The sequence below is a fragment of the Chionomys nivalis genome, chromosome 2 (assembly GCF_950005125.1).
Source record: "Chionomys nivalis chromosome 2, mChiNiv1.1, whole genome shotgun sequence".
NCBI classification, from domain to species: Eukaryota; Metazoa; Chordata; class Mammalia; order Rodentia; family Cricetidae; genus Chionomys; species Chionomys nivalis.
In genome coordinates this window covers 99,064,352-99,079,246 of record NC_080087.1, presented here as the reverse complement: position 1 = coordinate 99,079,246, position 14,895 = coordinate 99,064,352, and the positions used below count along the sequence as shown (strand labels likewise).

Below are 14,895 nucleotides of genomic sequence, written 5' to 3'. Positions count from 1 at the left end.
CGAAGAAAAAATAACTTCATAGGTGTTTAACAGGCAGTTAATAAATGAAAAAATAGTTCTAATTATGAATATAATTAAAGCAACCCTCATCTTCAATTATATAAGTTAATCACAAATACATAGTGCTTCATTAGCCTGTCCAATTTAGAGATGCCTATCTTAGGTTTCGTGATCAGGATTTGGTTTGGGGAAATTTTTTATGTAATATAACCAACCATTAGGTAGTTTGACTTTAATCTTTATGTTTCTCCATCATGGCATAATTAAATTCTAATTCTGTCTTTGAAATAACTAATTTTTAATAATATTCTCTTGGTCTTAAAGCAATATTGTAATGCGGGAGCTTGCACCGCAGTTTCACATCCCCTGGTCAATACCCTTAGAAGCTGAAGATATTCCCATTGTACCAACCACATCTGGAACTATGTAAGTTTCAATTTTGTATTTTTCGTTCAGAAATTTTCTGGGTTTTCCACATTAGTCTGTCTTATTACAGTAAAAAGCAAATTTCTGAATGATTATTAGATTACTATGTGCATTTTCATATGACTTGGTTTGAAGAAGATGGGAGAATAGGTGAGCTTTTCCAAGGGTATGCTAAGCTAAACCTCACAAGGTTACGTTAACATCCTGAGACATGATAGAGCAAGTACAGAGCCACTTAAAGCCTGTATCCGTGCCTGGGTGTTTATAGAATCATACAGCTTTGTTTTTGTCTTGGTACGTCTTTGGGTAAATGAATCAGATCGATAGTGTTTAATAGGCTTTGCTAGGGAAAATCACTCGGTTTAATGTCAAATGATTTGACTGAATGCTTCATTGTCACAAAGTTAGAGACTCATTAACATGCTAAATATTCTGAAAAGTTCTAATTGTGAGGAAAATTGTATTTGATTATGTTTTGAGGTACTACTTTCAAATTTATTCAACATAGAATATTTTTTGACTATTAATATCTTTCAGGGCTGTGTTCAGTGGTTCACACTTTGAGAATTGAAATGATAACTCTTCACTCTGGCATACCACTAAACACTATTCTAAGTTAAATTTTAAATAATTTTCTTCTTAGATGACAAGATGTCCTAAATATATAAATACAGCAGCCAGCATATGAGTTGATTTTCCTTTGATAACGGAGTCTCTGCTGATAAGTCAGTGCTACAGGTCAGATATTGACTAAAGCTCAGGCTAGAGTCCTTTGACTTTATTCCTCACGATCTGTAAAGAAGGAGAAATACTGTGTATCTGAATAGTTCCTCTCTGGCTTCTTCATTTCCTGTAGAACCTGCCTTTTCAAAATTAAGACAAAAGAAACCCTTAATGTCAGAGAGATGAGGACATGGGTATTTTTTGTCATTTTAGGATGGAACTTCGATGTGTCATAGCTGTCATACGGCATGGAGATCGAACACCAAAACAAAAGATGAAAATGGAAGTGAGGCACCAAAAGTATGTCTTAAGAGAAATAACTTACGATTCATGTGTAATTTCGGATTTCTGTTGGTGTGAAACACTTTTGATTGATGCATCAGACAGAACATTTCTACCTACTACTTTTTGATCATGAAAATATTTAAACCTCTGAATGCATACAAACCCATTTAAAGTAATTGTGTGTGTTAGCGCCTACAATTTATTGTGGGTGTATCTATAACTAGTCAGTCTAACCTGCCTTTCATTTGTCATCATAAATACTATTTACTCTTAGTTTGTTATTTTCTTGCTTTGTACTATGAGAAACATCAACGTCTCAGCATTCTAAAAGCAAGTGTCCATTCTCCTTGTTCACTGTTTGGTTTGGAGATTATAAAATATGAATACCTGAGCCATTAAATATGTATTGACACATTATGCACTGACGACAGAAAATATTTTGTATTTAATTGTATGCTGCTTCCATCTCACGATGCACAAGCCAACTTGTGAAAATAATATAGTTGGTGTTAGTTTGATGTGTCAGGTGCGTGCTAAGTTTTATTGGTATAAGAGGAGCAGATGCCAAGTGTGCTGGGTTCCACTAGTGCATGTACTTGTGTTTCAGAGATAGAGACAGGAGATCATTTGAGCCAAGGAGGTAGGTGCCATCTGGGTATTATGTAACATGACACTGTGTCAGGGAGAAAAGGCAGAGGAAACTTAAGGCTGAGTGACAGAGGAAACACAGTGCTTACATGTGTAGACTTTAAAGCTCCATTCCCGTGTCTGTTTTATTAGGCCTGTCGAATGTGGTTGTAGGTATGCACCACCATATCCAGCTTCACAGCAATAATATTAATGATTGCAAATGACTAACTTCTCTTTTTTTTTTGCAAGGTTTTTTGATCTTTTTGAAAAGTGTGATGGCTATAAGTCAGGGAAATTAAAACTCAAGAAGCCAAAGCAATTACAGGCAAGTGTTGTTGTTGTTATTTGCTTTTGTGTATATTAAATTTAAATTTTTTATGGTGAAATTATATAAAAATTCAAACTCTTTATTAACATACATAGGAAGTCCTGGATATTGCACGGCAGCTTCTTATGGAGCTGGGACAAAATAATGACTCTGAAATTGAAGAAAACAAGTCAAAACTTGAACAACTTAAGACTGTGTTAGAGATGTGAGTACCTTTTGGCAGCTTCAGTTCTCCTGTTAGGTGTGTGGGATTGTCATTTGTCCTAGTCAGGGTTACTACAGCTGCAACAAAACACCATGAGCAAAAGAAGCTTGGGGAGAAAAGGGCTTATGTGGCTTAGAGATCTAATCAGAGTCTATCGAGAGAAGCCAAGCCAAGAACTCAAATCAGGCAGGAACCTAGAGGCAGGATCTAGTGCAGAGGCCACAAGGGTGACTGCTCTCTGGCTTGCTCAGCCTGATTGCTTATAGAACCCAGGACCACCAGCTCAGGGTTGTACCAGCCACAATGGCCCGGGACCTCCCCCATCAATCACCAATTAAGAATATGACCTATAGGCTTGCTTACAGCCCAATCTTAGGGAGGCATTTTCTCAACTGAAGTTCCTTACCTTCAGAAGACTCTAACTTGTGTCAAGTTGCTATAAAATACAACTAGCCAGCCCACCAGTTTTATTTCTTTCAGTGTGTTCTTTCAGTTCTTTATTGGTACAACTAGAGAAAACTGAAACTCTAATCTGACAGTATATTATATTGATTATTGCTGCTTTAGTTTTCTATTAATTTCGATGAGGAGAAAGAAAGGAAATGTTAGCCGGGCGGTGGTGGCGCACGCCTTTAATCCCAGCACTCTGGAGGCAGAGGCAGGCGGATCTCTGAGTTTGAGGCCAGCCTGGTCTACAAGAGCTAGTTCCAGGACAGGAACCAAAAACTACGGAGATACCCTATCTTGAAAAAATAAAAAAAAAATAAAAAAAATAGAAAGCAAATGTTGTACTTGGGCTTTCTGGAATACTTAGAATGAAGACCATGTGCCTAACTGAATCCTAGATTCAGCCTTATTTAGGTACAACAGTTTGAACCATTCAATCAAAAATTGGTCAGTATTTCTGGTATGAACCCTAGCAAGAATTCACATACCTATATCCTTTATTTAATGATACTTAAATTGTACTTTTTTTGAGAATTTCCTTTGTCTATATAATGGAATATTATCATATATACTTCCCATTTCCCCTCCAGCTGCCCACATTCTCCACTAACACATCTACCTCCCGACATCGTGTTTTCATTAAATTCCATTAGTGCTGACTGTATATGTCAATGGGCCTGGGGCATCCGGGGGAGCATGGGAATCCTGCCCATGCCCATATTCTGAAAAAAGAATAATTCCCCCTCCTCAGAAGCCACCATCTACCGTCTAGCAGCAGCTCCTCAGTGAGTGATGGCGGGGCCTGGAGTGCACCTTCTCTACCTAAAGCTTTTTTTTTTTTTTTTTTGGCTAGGGTATTTTTGAAGACTCTACCAAGGCAGTAGAAGAGAATTAGTTTTTATCCATATATTTTTGTTTTTCTTTTGGAAGTCAATCAGTACTTCATTAATATTTTACAATCCAATTGACATTTTCTTTTTCAGGTATGGTCATTTTTCTGGAATAAATCGTAAGGTCCAATTGACCTATCTCCCTCATGGCTGTCCTAAAACGTCCAGTGAGGAGGAAGGTATATCATTTTTAATGCCTATTGCAATTATATGTATGTAATGACTTACTCTATGTTGCTAATGGGCTATTTCCTGCTCAATAGCCTTTGGGATTTGTGTGCTGCATGAAAAGTAACTAAGATGAGTAATTTTGTTAACTATGCTGTTTCTGTCCTTTAAATAAAGATATTTTTTGGTTTATTTTTGAAATTATAACTTAATGACAACATTTCTCCCTTCCCTTTCTTCCCTTCAAACCGTCTCAAATACCCATTCCCCTACTCTTCAAACTCTTGGCCTTTTTTTTTTTCATTAAATATATAAACTGTTCAGGCCATATAATGTTACTTGTATGCATGGCTTCATGGCTAGCCATTTAGTTTCTCAGGAAGACCGCTCTCCTCCCACACCCAGCCTCACTTAGTTGTCTGTGTAGGGTTGAGGCCCTGGGCTTTTTCTCATCCAGTTTTGTGTGTTCCTTTGTGTCATCTCTCTTCAGCTTAGGTTGGGACAGCCTTGTTTTTGAGACTTTATGGGCGTGGCTTCTGCTGTTACTGGAAACACAGTTTCCTAGGAAACTCTCTGAGCCTCTGGCTCTTACAATCTTCCTGACCCCTCTTCTACAATATTGCCTTTGGTGTGGGAGTGTTTTGTAGATGTATCCTTCAGGAGTGAGCTTCACAACTCTGCCTTTCGATTGGTTGTAGGTTTTTGTAGTGGCTTCCATCTGTTGCAAAGAAAAGTTTCCTTGAAGGGGGTAAGGACTGCAGTTGCCTGTAGGTTTAAGGACAGATGTTTATAGCTTGCTGGTTTATGCTGGTGTGGTAAATTAGCGCTTGGAGATTCTCCTCCAATAACCATAATTTCATTAGCACTGAGTAGTTAGCTATTCCCAGTATTAGGCATGGTATCCCTCTTGTTGAGCTTGTTTTAAGTACAATTAGAGAGGTGTTGGTTACCACCAAGGTATGCATGCCACTACTGCACCTTAGGGTTATTGTGCTATGCCAGTCATCGATGTGGATCGTAGGTGTCACAGTGTCATGAGACTGTTGGTTGCTTCCCTTCTTTGGAGGCTTACATGGCCTTCTTGTACCATGAAAGCGAGTTCTTAAGGAAGAGTCTTTCAGGTCAGTTCCAGCCCAAGGGTTTCTATACCCTGCATCTGAAGTGCATGGTGTCTTAAGCAATAAGGATTTATCATCCACCTCTGAGAGTGACCGAAGACAATAGTAATAGGCTGTGCATTTTGGGAGTTTCCTGGAGAACCTCGGCCAACGACTCAAAAGAGGGCTTCTCATATCTGATATTGAGGGTTTTTAGATGATCTTTGGCTCTTGGAGGGAGCATTGTCAGCCCAGATGAGAAAAGTTCATTAAAACTATATATATTTATCTATGTAAGAAATTACTTGCATTATAGGTCTATTTTGGGGGTAGTGGTAAATAGTAGTATGATTGTGGCTTTTTCAGATATCCTCTTCATTATTTATCCACTTCCCTCCTTCATCTATGTTTACCTCCCTCCTACATCACTAAGGAGCGCCTCATTTTCCCGTCAGGTCACTTGTGTTCTGTTATTTCCCCTTTTCTTCCTCCAACCACATTCTGTATTTATTTCCCTCCTCTTCCTTAAGGAGCCCTATCTTGTGCCATTTCCCTACAAGTAATCTCATAAAAGTAGGTTTCAATTTTTTTTTTAAATTTATTTATTTATTATGTATACAATATTCTGTCTGTGTGTGTGTCTGCAGGCCAGAAGAGGGCACCAAACCTCATTACAGATGGTTGTGAGCCACCATGTGGTTGCTGGGAATTGAACTCATGACCTGTGGAAGAGCAGGCAATGCTCTTAACCACTGAGCCATCTCTCCAGCCCCTAGGTTTCAATTTTTTCAATTTTAAATAAGAAATAGGTTTTATTATTTTGCAACTCCTCAGGGTTATTTCAGAGTGCCTTTTACTTACAACTAAGTGAGTTAAATGTGCTGTGAAAATTGTGAGCAGAGCAGGGAGGGCGAGAGAACAGTTCTCTGCAGGACATGGAGACCTACTTCCTAACTGACTGAAGGAGACTTTAAAGCTCCTGGAAGAGCAAAGGGCACTCCTGAAGGAAGCTGCAGTTCATACCAGGGTATATGTAGAGAAGAAAATGATTTGCATATGGGCCAAATTCCACTTAAAAAAACAGAGCCCAGAGTAAATATTAAAACTGAGATAAATGTTTAAACATTTGCTTGAATGAAACAAGGTGAACATTTGTTTTATCACTTTCTTCTTTTTAGATAACCGAAGAGAGGAGCCGTCCTTACTTCTAGTTCTAAAATGGGGAGGAGAACTAACTCCAGCGGGCAGAGTTCAGGCTGAAGAGCTGGGAAGAGCCTTTAGGTGTATGTACCCTGGAGGTCAAGGTAAGTGCTGTAATTTGATTAAGGCTGGACCCTTGGCTTCTACCTTGTGGTCTCATTAAACATTTGCAGAACTACAACAAAGCAGGCATATAGCTTAAGTGATATGAGGCCTTATTTTCAGGAGATTATGCAGGATTTCCGGGTTGTGGCTTACTCCGATTGCATAGCACCTACCGACATGACCTCAAAATCTATGCCTCTGATGAAGGGCGGGTCCAGATGACTGCGGCTGCTTTTGCAAAGGTAGAAACAGCTTTATACTTATTATAATTTTTATCAACTATTTCTTGGAGATTTTTACCAAGGCAGTATTTTAATTGCAATTAAAGCCATTATTGACAAAGATGAAATATGATATTAGTAAAGTTAATATGTGATGAGTAGCTTATGCATGATGAGATTAGCATTTCATAAAATTACTGTGATGGCCTGTTTGTTACTTTACATATGTTTAAACCATTGACTTTTTTTAAATATTTTTTTTTGTACTTAGGGTCTGTTGGCTCTAGAAGGAGAGCTTACCCCCATTCTTGTTCAGATGGTGAAAAGCGCAAATATGAACGGCCTCTTGGACAGCGACAGCGACTCTTTGAGTAATTGTCAGCAGCGTGTGAAAGCAAGGCTTCATGAAATACTTCAGAAAGACAGAGATTTTACAGCCGAGGACTATGAAAAGGTAGGTCTCAGCAGGCTCCTGACTCACCTGGAGTTTGGGAAATTCATCTGTGCTCTTGGTATTTCCACAGGTCATTAATAATCTTTGCTTTAGAGTCGTCTATTTGAGGTACCAGTATGTTTTTTGTGTAAAGAATGACATAATACATATTTTAGGTTTCGTGAGCATGTTGAGGTTACTTTTCCTGTTGCTATAATCAAATGTCCCAATAAAAGCGCTTTAAGGAGGAAAAGGTTTAATTCGGTCCACAGTTCAAAGTTACAGCCCGTCGTGGTAGAGATGATGCAGCAGCTGGAGGTTGAGGCCGCTGAGCACACTGCATTCACAGTCAAGAGACAGAAATGAATGTTCACCCTCAGCTCCTTTCCCCCTTTCTTAGTTTTATCCTTAGACACTGTTAATTATAACACAAGAATGCTCCTGGTTACTGACTCTGTCCTGCAGCATTACTGGATGTATCAGGCCTAACAAGCTTTTGAGTTTCTTGGAGTTTGTTTTTCATTCTTTTTCTTGACATGAGGAATTTAGCTTCAAAACAGTTGAGCTTGCTGACACAATTCATTTCTATACCTGGCTTCATGGATAGTATCTTGGATTTTTCTGTCTGTAGAATAATGTAATCTACAAGAAGAATAATTTTGGAGCTCACATTTTACCTTTTTCTCTCACCTAATTGCTCGGGCTAAGACTCCCGGGACTGCGCTGGCTGATGGTGGCACAGGGGTTACCTCCCTCTTCTAGCTCTTAGAGGAGACACTTTGAGCTTTTCCCTGGTCAGTCTGATGTCGGCTAAGTTAACCATGCACAAGCCTTTAGTGTGTTAAAATAAGTTCCTTTAGTACCCAAATCACAGAGATTTTCTTGTTAAAGATTATTTAATTTTTATTACTCATTTAATTTTTTGAGATTATTTTATAATGACTTGATTTCCCCTTCCCTTTTCTCTGCCAAACCCTCCTATATACCTTTCTTGGATGCTTTTCTTCCCCTACTAAGATGAACATTAGGCCGATGTGTGGTGGTGTTCAGTGTTCATGTGTACTGACCCTCCAACACACCCCTAGGATAAGTCTCACCTAAGAATGTCATAATGACATATAATCTTCCTGATGTGACGTTGTGCTTGGTTTGCCAGGTTTTACTGAGGAGTTTTGTGTTTATTTATCAGGGATATAGATCTGTAAATCCTTTCCTCCCTGCCTTGCTCTGCTTCCCTTTCCTTGCCCCTTCTTTCCTTCTTCCTTGTTGGGTCTTGATTTCAGGTAAATACTGATCTTGTGGAGGAATTTGGAATGTCTCTTTCCTTTTCAATGTTTGTGGGATAATTTGAGATGAATTGGTGTCAGTTTTAACATCTAGATAGAATTGAGCAGTAACAGTTTCTAGTGTTAAATATCTCTTACTTGGGAGATTTTTGTTCCTATTTACATCTTCTTTTCACAACCTAAAATGACACCTTTAATAGGTTATAATTTTTACTATTATACTATATTAAAAATTGTATTTTATGCAAATGATCACAGTTAAGAATGTTTAGCTATAATTTAAAATTTTATCACACATTGTTTATTTGCCATATTTCTCTGTTTAACATCTTTGCTCTCATAATTCAAACAACAATCAATAAAATAATCAAGTGCTCTTTCTTTTTCTTAGGAGATTAAATAGAGAAAAAAGAGATTAAATAGATTGGCTACTACTAAAGACATTTCACCTTTTGAATATGGCTTATGCACTGAAAATCTATAGAAATTTTTCTGATCTTCTCACATCTGAAATATTCAGAGTAAATACTGTACAAATCAAAATCTGACTCACGAGACCCTATTACCAAAATCATGTAGTCTCCTACATATTGGATTAATTAGTGCTCTTGATTATGTCAATAATATAGACACATTTATAATATAACAAACATTAAGTGCATCAGTTCTCTACCTACCTTGCCAGTGTCTCTTCTGCTATGGCTCCTATCACTTCCATCATGACATTCTTAGCCACTTTTGTGTGGCTGCCTTGGTGACTGCTTTAGTCATACCAGCTACTCATTTGAGACCTGTTGTGTAGTTTCTGTGTGATACTCTTTAATGTTTGACTACGCATCAGGAATCTCTAGGGAAGTGTTCTTGTTCTCTCTTACGGAATGACTCATACAGCCAGCGTCCCACTAGCTCAACACGTGTGTTCTTCACACCCGCCTTGACAGCGGTGCAGAGCTGCCAGTGCTCATTCCTCGTGAAGGTGTTACTCACTATTGTTTGCTTCAGGTTTTCTGTGTTTTTATGACTCCATTTTGGTAGGTATTATGTATCTGAAGCTTATCCCACTCTGGGATTTATAGATTATGTGCATGATTTTTCATAGTACTCCCTAGTGGACTTTTATATCTCTCGTCTAAGTGTCTCCATTTCCACTGTGATATTATTTATTTGATATTCTTAGTCTCTCTCTCTGTTGCTTTTGCTAGCTAAAGCCTGTTCAGCTTCTTTTAAAAATTTAAACTTATTTATTTTATTGTTTTTACATACAAAAAATGAGTGTTTTGCCTGCATATGTTTGTGTACTACATGTGTGCCTGGTGCCTGCAGAGGCCAGAAGAGGGCCTTGATGCCCTGGAACTGGGCTTAGGGAATGTTGTAAGCTGCATGTGAATGTTAGAAATTCAGCTTTGGTCTTCTGAAAGAGTAGCCAGTGCTCCTAATTGCTGAGCTAACTCTAGCCTATCTCAAGCTTTTTCGTTCATCTGCTGTAAGATTTTGTTGATGGAATTACGTTGATTTTGAGATAACTTTATCTTCTTTATTTTTATTTGTTCCTTCTATACATCTGAGCAAATCATCCTGGGATTTCTTTACATCACTTTCACAAACACATTTTTCTTAGCCACCCAGTTAACTGACTGATCTGTAGTCTGTTGCTTGGCTTGGTTTGCCTCTAACGCATCCTTTCTTTCTTGACTCCTAAATATAGATTGTTTACCATACTGTTTCACCTTTGTGAAACCTGGACTGTATTTTGAGCCTGGTGCTCTTAGTTTAACAATATTAGATTTCTCCTCAGCATCTCTTTAGAATCAACAAATATTTCCAATACAGACAAACCAAACCTTTGTCTTTTAACATCAGGCTCAAGTTCTTCATCACTGGCCATTTTGTTTTGCTTTTATAATTCCTTTTGACTTTGTTGTCTCTTGGATGCTGTAAAGAATAAAAACAGCTTTTCTCCATGGAGTTTTCACTTACCTCCAGCAGTTACATTGGTTCAAAAAACCTAGACCGCTATAATCTAAACTGCAATTTCTCTTTGCATTTTTTGTATTTGTAGAAACCTACTACACTTGGCTAAATATCTTGCCAAGGTAAATGTTAAAAGTTGAATTTATAATCACTACTGATTATTGGTTTTTGTTGAATTGGAAAAAAAAACCTTTTTAACAAAGTCTAGTAGCATAGAGGTTAATAGTATGAGTTCTGCATGCAGCCTTTCTATGATTGAATCCTGTTCCTTCTTATGGTAGATACTTCATCTAAGCAAATTACTTCACCTCACTAACTCACAGGGGAAAGATGATGATTGTAAATGCCTAGTATAATTAGATGTAGGTATATGTCAAGTGGTTAGAACCATATTTGCACATAATAGCAATCATCAAATTCTCATCGAATCTCATCCTTTAATTTAGAGTACTTCTGATTTTTTCTGAAGGTAATCTAATTTTAGTTAAAGTTTAATATTGTTTCAGCATGAAATTCTGAAACTTTCACACCCCCTTTTTAACATACAGATCATATTACTATATGTTAAATCTCTTAGTGTATAGAATGTAATTATTTTCCCAGCTGTGGAAAGGTCTATATTTGTTCTCTTGGATAATGGTACATAACCATTGAGAAAACACTTATCTTATTCATTTGTAGCTTACTCCATCTGGAAGCATTTCTGTTATCAAGTCAATGCATTTAATTAAAAATCCAGTGAAAACCTGTGACAAAGTGTATTCCTTGATTCAAAGTTTGACTTCTCAAATCAGACATCGTATGGAAGATCCCAAATCATCTGGTAAATATTTTTTCTTAGAATGTAAAACAGAAAGTACTGTCATTCTTTTGGTAAACATTTAAAATAAGGTGTAATATTATGATTCCAAGTCTCTTATTTCAGTTTTGGTTGTAGTATGAATTAGTGTATCTATCCAGCAAGGAATAATAGTTAGGTTATGGTCATTTTATCCATGATAGTAAGAAAAAGACAGTAAAATACTTTTATTTGATTATTGAATTGTTTAGCATTCCTAGATATTTAAGCAGAGAATAGGTAGCATAAAAAGAAGCAGAAAACTCTGGTTACAAGGTTAGTTGGAAATTGTTGACATTTTAGATTTCTTGGTGATAAAAATGGTTCATTCATACTACTCTTAATATTTAAGACTATTTCATACAAATACAATCACCTATTCTGTTTAGTTATAGGAATTTAGAAAAGTAAAGTATTTAAATTTTAGAATAGAAAGCATATTAATTCAAAGAGTTTTGCTGTAATTCTTGATGTTATTATTGGTATCAAAATCTGTAACATATGTAAAAGATTTCATAATTATATCAGGCTCCTAATCCAAGTGCTTAGACTAAGTACTTACCCAAGCCTGCAACAATCCAGTGTATGTGGTATATGTGGATAGCAGTACTTTCTAGCTTCTTATATGGTCTTTTTCTTTATAAAGTTTTCTAGTTATAGGGAACCATTCATGGCGGCACATAGTTATCACAGCACTGGAGAGGCTGAACAAGAAGAATAAGGAATCCTAGGCCAGAGAAAGCTACAGAGAATACTAGTAAACTTTAAGATATGTTACTTATCAGATTTTTAAGTTGGACATACTAAAAATTGTGTGTTGTTTTAGATATTCAGCTGTACCATAGTGAGACTCTAGAACTTATGCTGCGAAGATGGTCCAAGTTGGAGAAAGACTTTAAAACAAAGAATGGAAGATATGATATTAGTAAAATCCCTGACATATATGACTGCATCAAATATGATGTTCAGCACAACGGTTCCTTAAAGTTAGAAAATACAATGGAACTATATAGACTGTCAAAGGCATTGGCAGACATTGTTATCCCTCAGGTAAGTCACTCTTAGGAGTTAACTTTGTGCATTTAGCATTGGGAACTTCTTTCCATATCAATAAAACTGTCTGACATCAAAATTCTCATTATTGTTGCTATTATTCTCATTGACTGATTGGTATGGGCAGAACCCAACAAACTAACTTTTTATTTGGAAACCCAGACTCTCATTTCTTTCACTGCCTTTTTACATATTTTGCACTCCTATAACTAGAACTCTGTTTCTTACCAAGATTAGCAATGTATCAAAATTTCATTATACCTTGCTAAATCAAATTTCAAACTATTTTTTTCTTGATTATTTTTATTCCAGCATTTTCCTTTAATTTGCTAATACATTTAATTTATGTCTGTATACCTTTGTGTTTATATATATTAAGCCATCTATATTAAGATTTATTGACTGAATTTAGAAAAATTAGGGCACCATATGGTGGTGGCAGATGTCTTTAATCCCAGCACGTGGGAGGCAGAGACAGGCGAATCTCTGTGAGTTTGAGGCTAGCCTAGTCTACAAGAGCTAGTTCCAGGGCAGGCTCTAAAGCTACAGAGAAACCCTGTCTGTCTCGAAAAACAAAACAAAAAAAAAAACAAAACAGTTAGAGAGAGAGAGAGAGAGAGAGAGAGAGAGAGAGAGAGAGAGAGAGAGAGAGAGAGAGAGAAAGCTAACTTAGTTTAATTCATTTCTTAGTCTGATTTCTGTTGATAGGATAAAACACTAGCAGAAAGCAACTTGGGGAGGAAAGTTCTGTTTGTCACTCATCAGTCGCAGTCCTTTGAACAAGGTCAGAGCAGGAGCTTAAGTAGGGCAGAAACCTAGAGGCAGGAACTGGAACCTAGACCATGGAGGAACGCTGCTTATGGGCTTGCTAGTTTGCTTTCTTATATACCCCAGGACCACCTGTCAAGGGATGGCAGCACCCTTGATAGTTGGACTATTCTACATCAATCATCCATTATAATGTACCCTACAGGCCAGACTGTCGGAGGCATTCACTTACTCAGTTGTGCTTCCCGCTCCTCAGATGTCTCCAGCTGTTGTCAAATTGATCAGAAACAAAACAATCAGAAAGTGCAGCAAGTGACCTTTCTGTATTACTCTGTATTAAATAGACATTTTTGTTATTTATTACTGTCATGGACTTTTAAGATCTCTTACATATGGTGGGGTTTGCCATCTGAATCATTGAGGATTTTTCGCTTAGTAGAAATGTCCCAGAATGATCCTGTACTGAGGAGGTTTGGTAGTTTCCTCCGTCTCCCATATTCTCCTACCTTTTTGCCTGGGTCCCCACTGTGCTCCTTCCTTTTACCATTTTCTCTCTTGCCTTCTTTACAAACCAGAGATTTTTTTTAAAGTTTTATTTAATATTCATACATGCATTTTAAAAAGGTCTAATTTCCAATCATCATCAATTTCCCCGATATCTCACCACTTTTCTATCCAGTTTCATATGCTCTCCTTTTAAAGCCTTCCCACTGATTCCATTTAGTGCTGCTTGTATGCACGTGGGTATGGGGCCATCTACTGGAGCGCAAATAGCTTCTTAGGACCCAAGTCCTAAAGCCCGACTCTCTCTTCCCCAGCAGGCACCAGTTACCAGTAGCTCCTTACACAGTGCTGGCTTAATGAGCCTCTCCCCAATCCATGCTGGAATTTTGACCTGCTATCTACTACAATTGAGCTCAGCTGAGGAGTATTGAGAGATATATTAATTGACAAATATCAAGATAAGAATTGAGAAAGGAGTTTAATATTTGTGTCTATTTAGTAGAAAGATAGTGCAAGGTTTTCTCCTATGGTCAGGCCATCCACAGGCTTTTGGCCAGTTGGAGAGCTTCATCTTGTACACACACCTTTAAAGACAATCAAAGTGTTGGGTCTCCATGGCATTCATGCTACTGCAGCATCACGCTAGTCATTATTGTAGACCAGATTTTCCATTTAAATATCTTATCACTTTCTAATATGTGATTTTGAAGGATATCATTCATTAAACCTCATTGCAATTAACTTGCTTTCTTAATATTTTACATTGTATTAATTCTTTATAAATCTAATTAACCCATAGTGGTTATAGATAACAAATTTTATTTATTATTTTATCTCAGCTTTGCTTACCACTAGTTTAAACTTGAATAATATTAGACAAAGGTTTGTTTTGTTGTTGTTACTGGGTTTTTTTTTCAGACTTTTTTTTTGAGATCATGTTGTGATCCTAGCAAGTTTGTAACTCTATATAGATCAGGCTGGCCCTGAATTCACAGATCCACCTGCCTCTGCCTCCCAGCTACTGGAAATAAACACATACACTCCCATTCAGGCTAGCCAGAGGCTTTTTTTTTTTTTTTTTAAGAAAAATCTGTTAGACTTTTTGAACATTGATTTTTAGAATGATTTTAGTTTCACTTCTTTTATTGGTAATTACTTATGTATATGATTAGAGCAAAACAAAAACCCTCTAACCTCAATTTATTTTTGACTTAAAATTGTTGTTGTATTTAAAACCTTATGATGAAACTTGACTAGTCATAAAGCTTGTATTTGTCCATGCATACTTCCCTTTTTTGTGGTAAACTGCTTTTTCAC

The 14,895-nt window shown here is 37.1% G+C and overlaps 1 protein-coding gene across 11 annotated transcripts in view; it reads left to right on the top strand.

Annotated features, from left to right (window-relative positions):
- Ppip5k2 (diphosphoinositol pentakisphosphate kinase 2) overlaps positions 1 to 14,895 on the top strand; it is a 61,734-nt gene that overhangs the window by 17,868 nt on the left and 28,971 nt on the right. For 6 of the 11 annotated variants that reach the window (XM_057751493.1, XM_057751468.1, XM_057751477.1 and 3 more), the window contains 10 exons: positions 325 to 426; positions 1,363 to 1,449; positions 2,314 to 2,389; positions 2,488 to 2,597; positions 4,028 to 4,113; positions 6,378 to 6,503; positions 6,625 to 6,746; positions 6,997 to 7,179; positions 11,097 to 11,238; positions 12,080 to 12,303. In XM_057751493.1, the coding sequence (XP_057607476.1) occupies positions 325 to 426; positions 1,363 to 1,449; positions 2,314 to 2,389; positions 2,488 to 2,597; positions 4,028 to 4,113; positions 6,378 to 6,503; positions 6,625 to 6,746; positions 6,997 to 7,179; positions 11,097 to 11,238; positions 12,080 to 12,303 (1,258 nt within the window). The remainder of the gene's footprint in view (positions 1 to 324; positions 427 to 1,362; positions 1,450 to 2,313; positions 2,390 to 2,487; positions 2,598 to 4,027; positions 4,114 to 6,377; positions 6,504 to 6,624; positions 6,747 to 6,996; positions 7,180 to 11,096; positions 11,239 to 12,079; positions 12,304 to 14,895) is intronic. The other 5 variants (XM_057751502.1, XM_057751486.1, XM_057751461.1 and 2 more) reach the window with 1 other exon arrangement.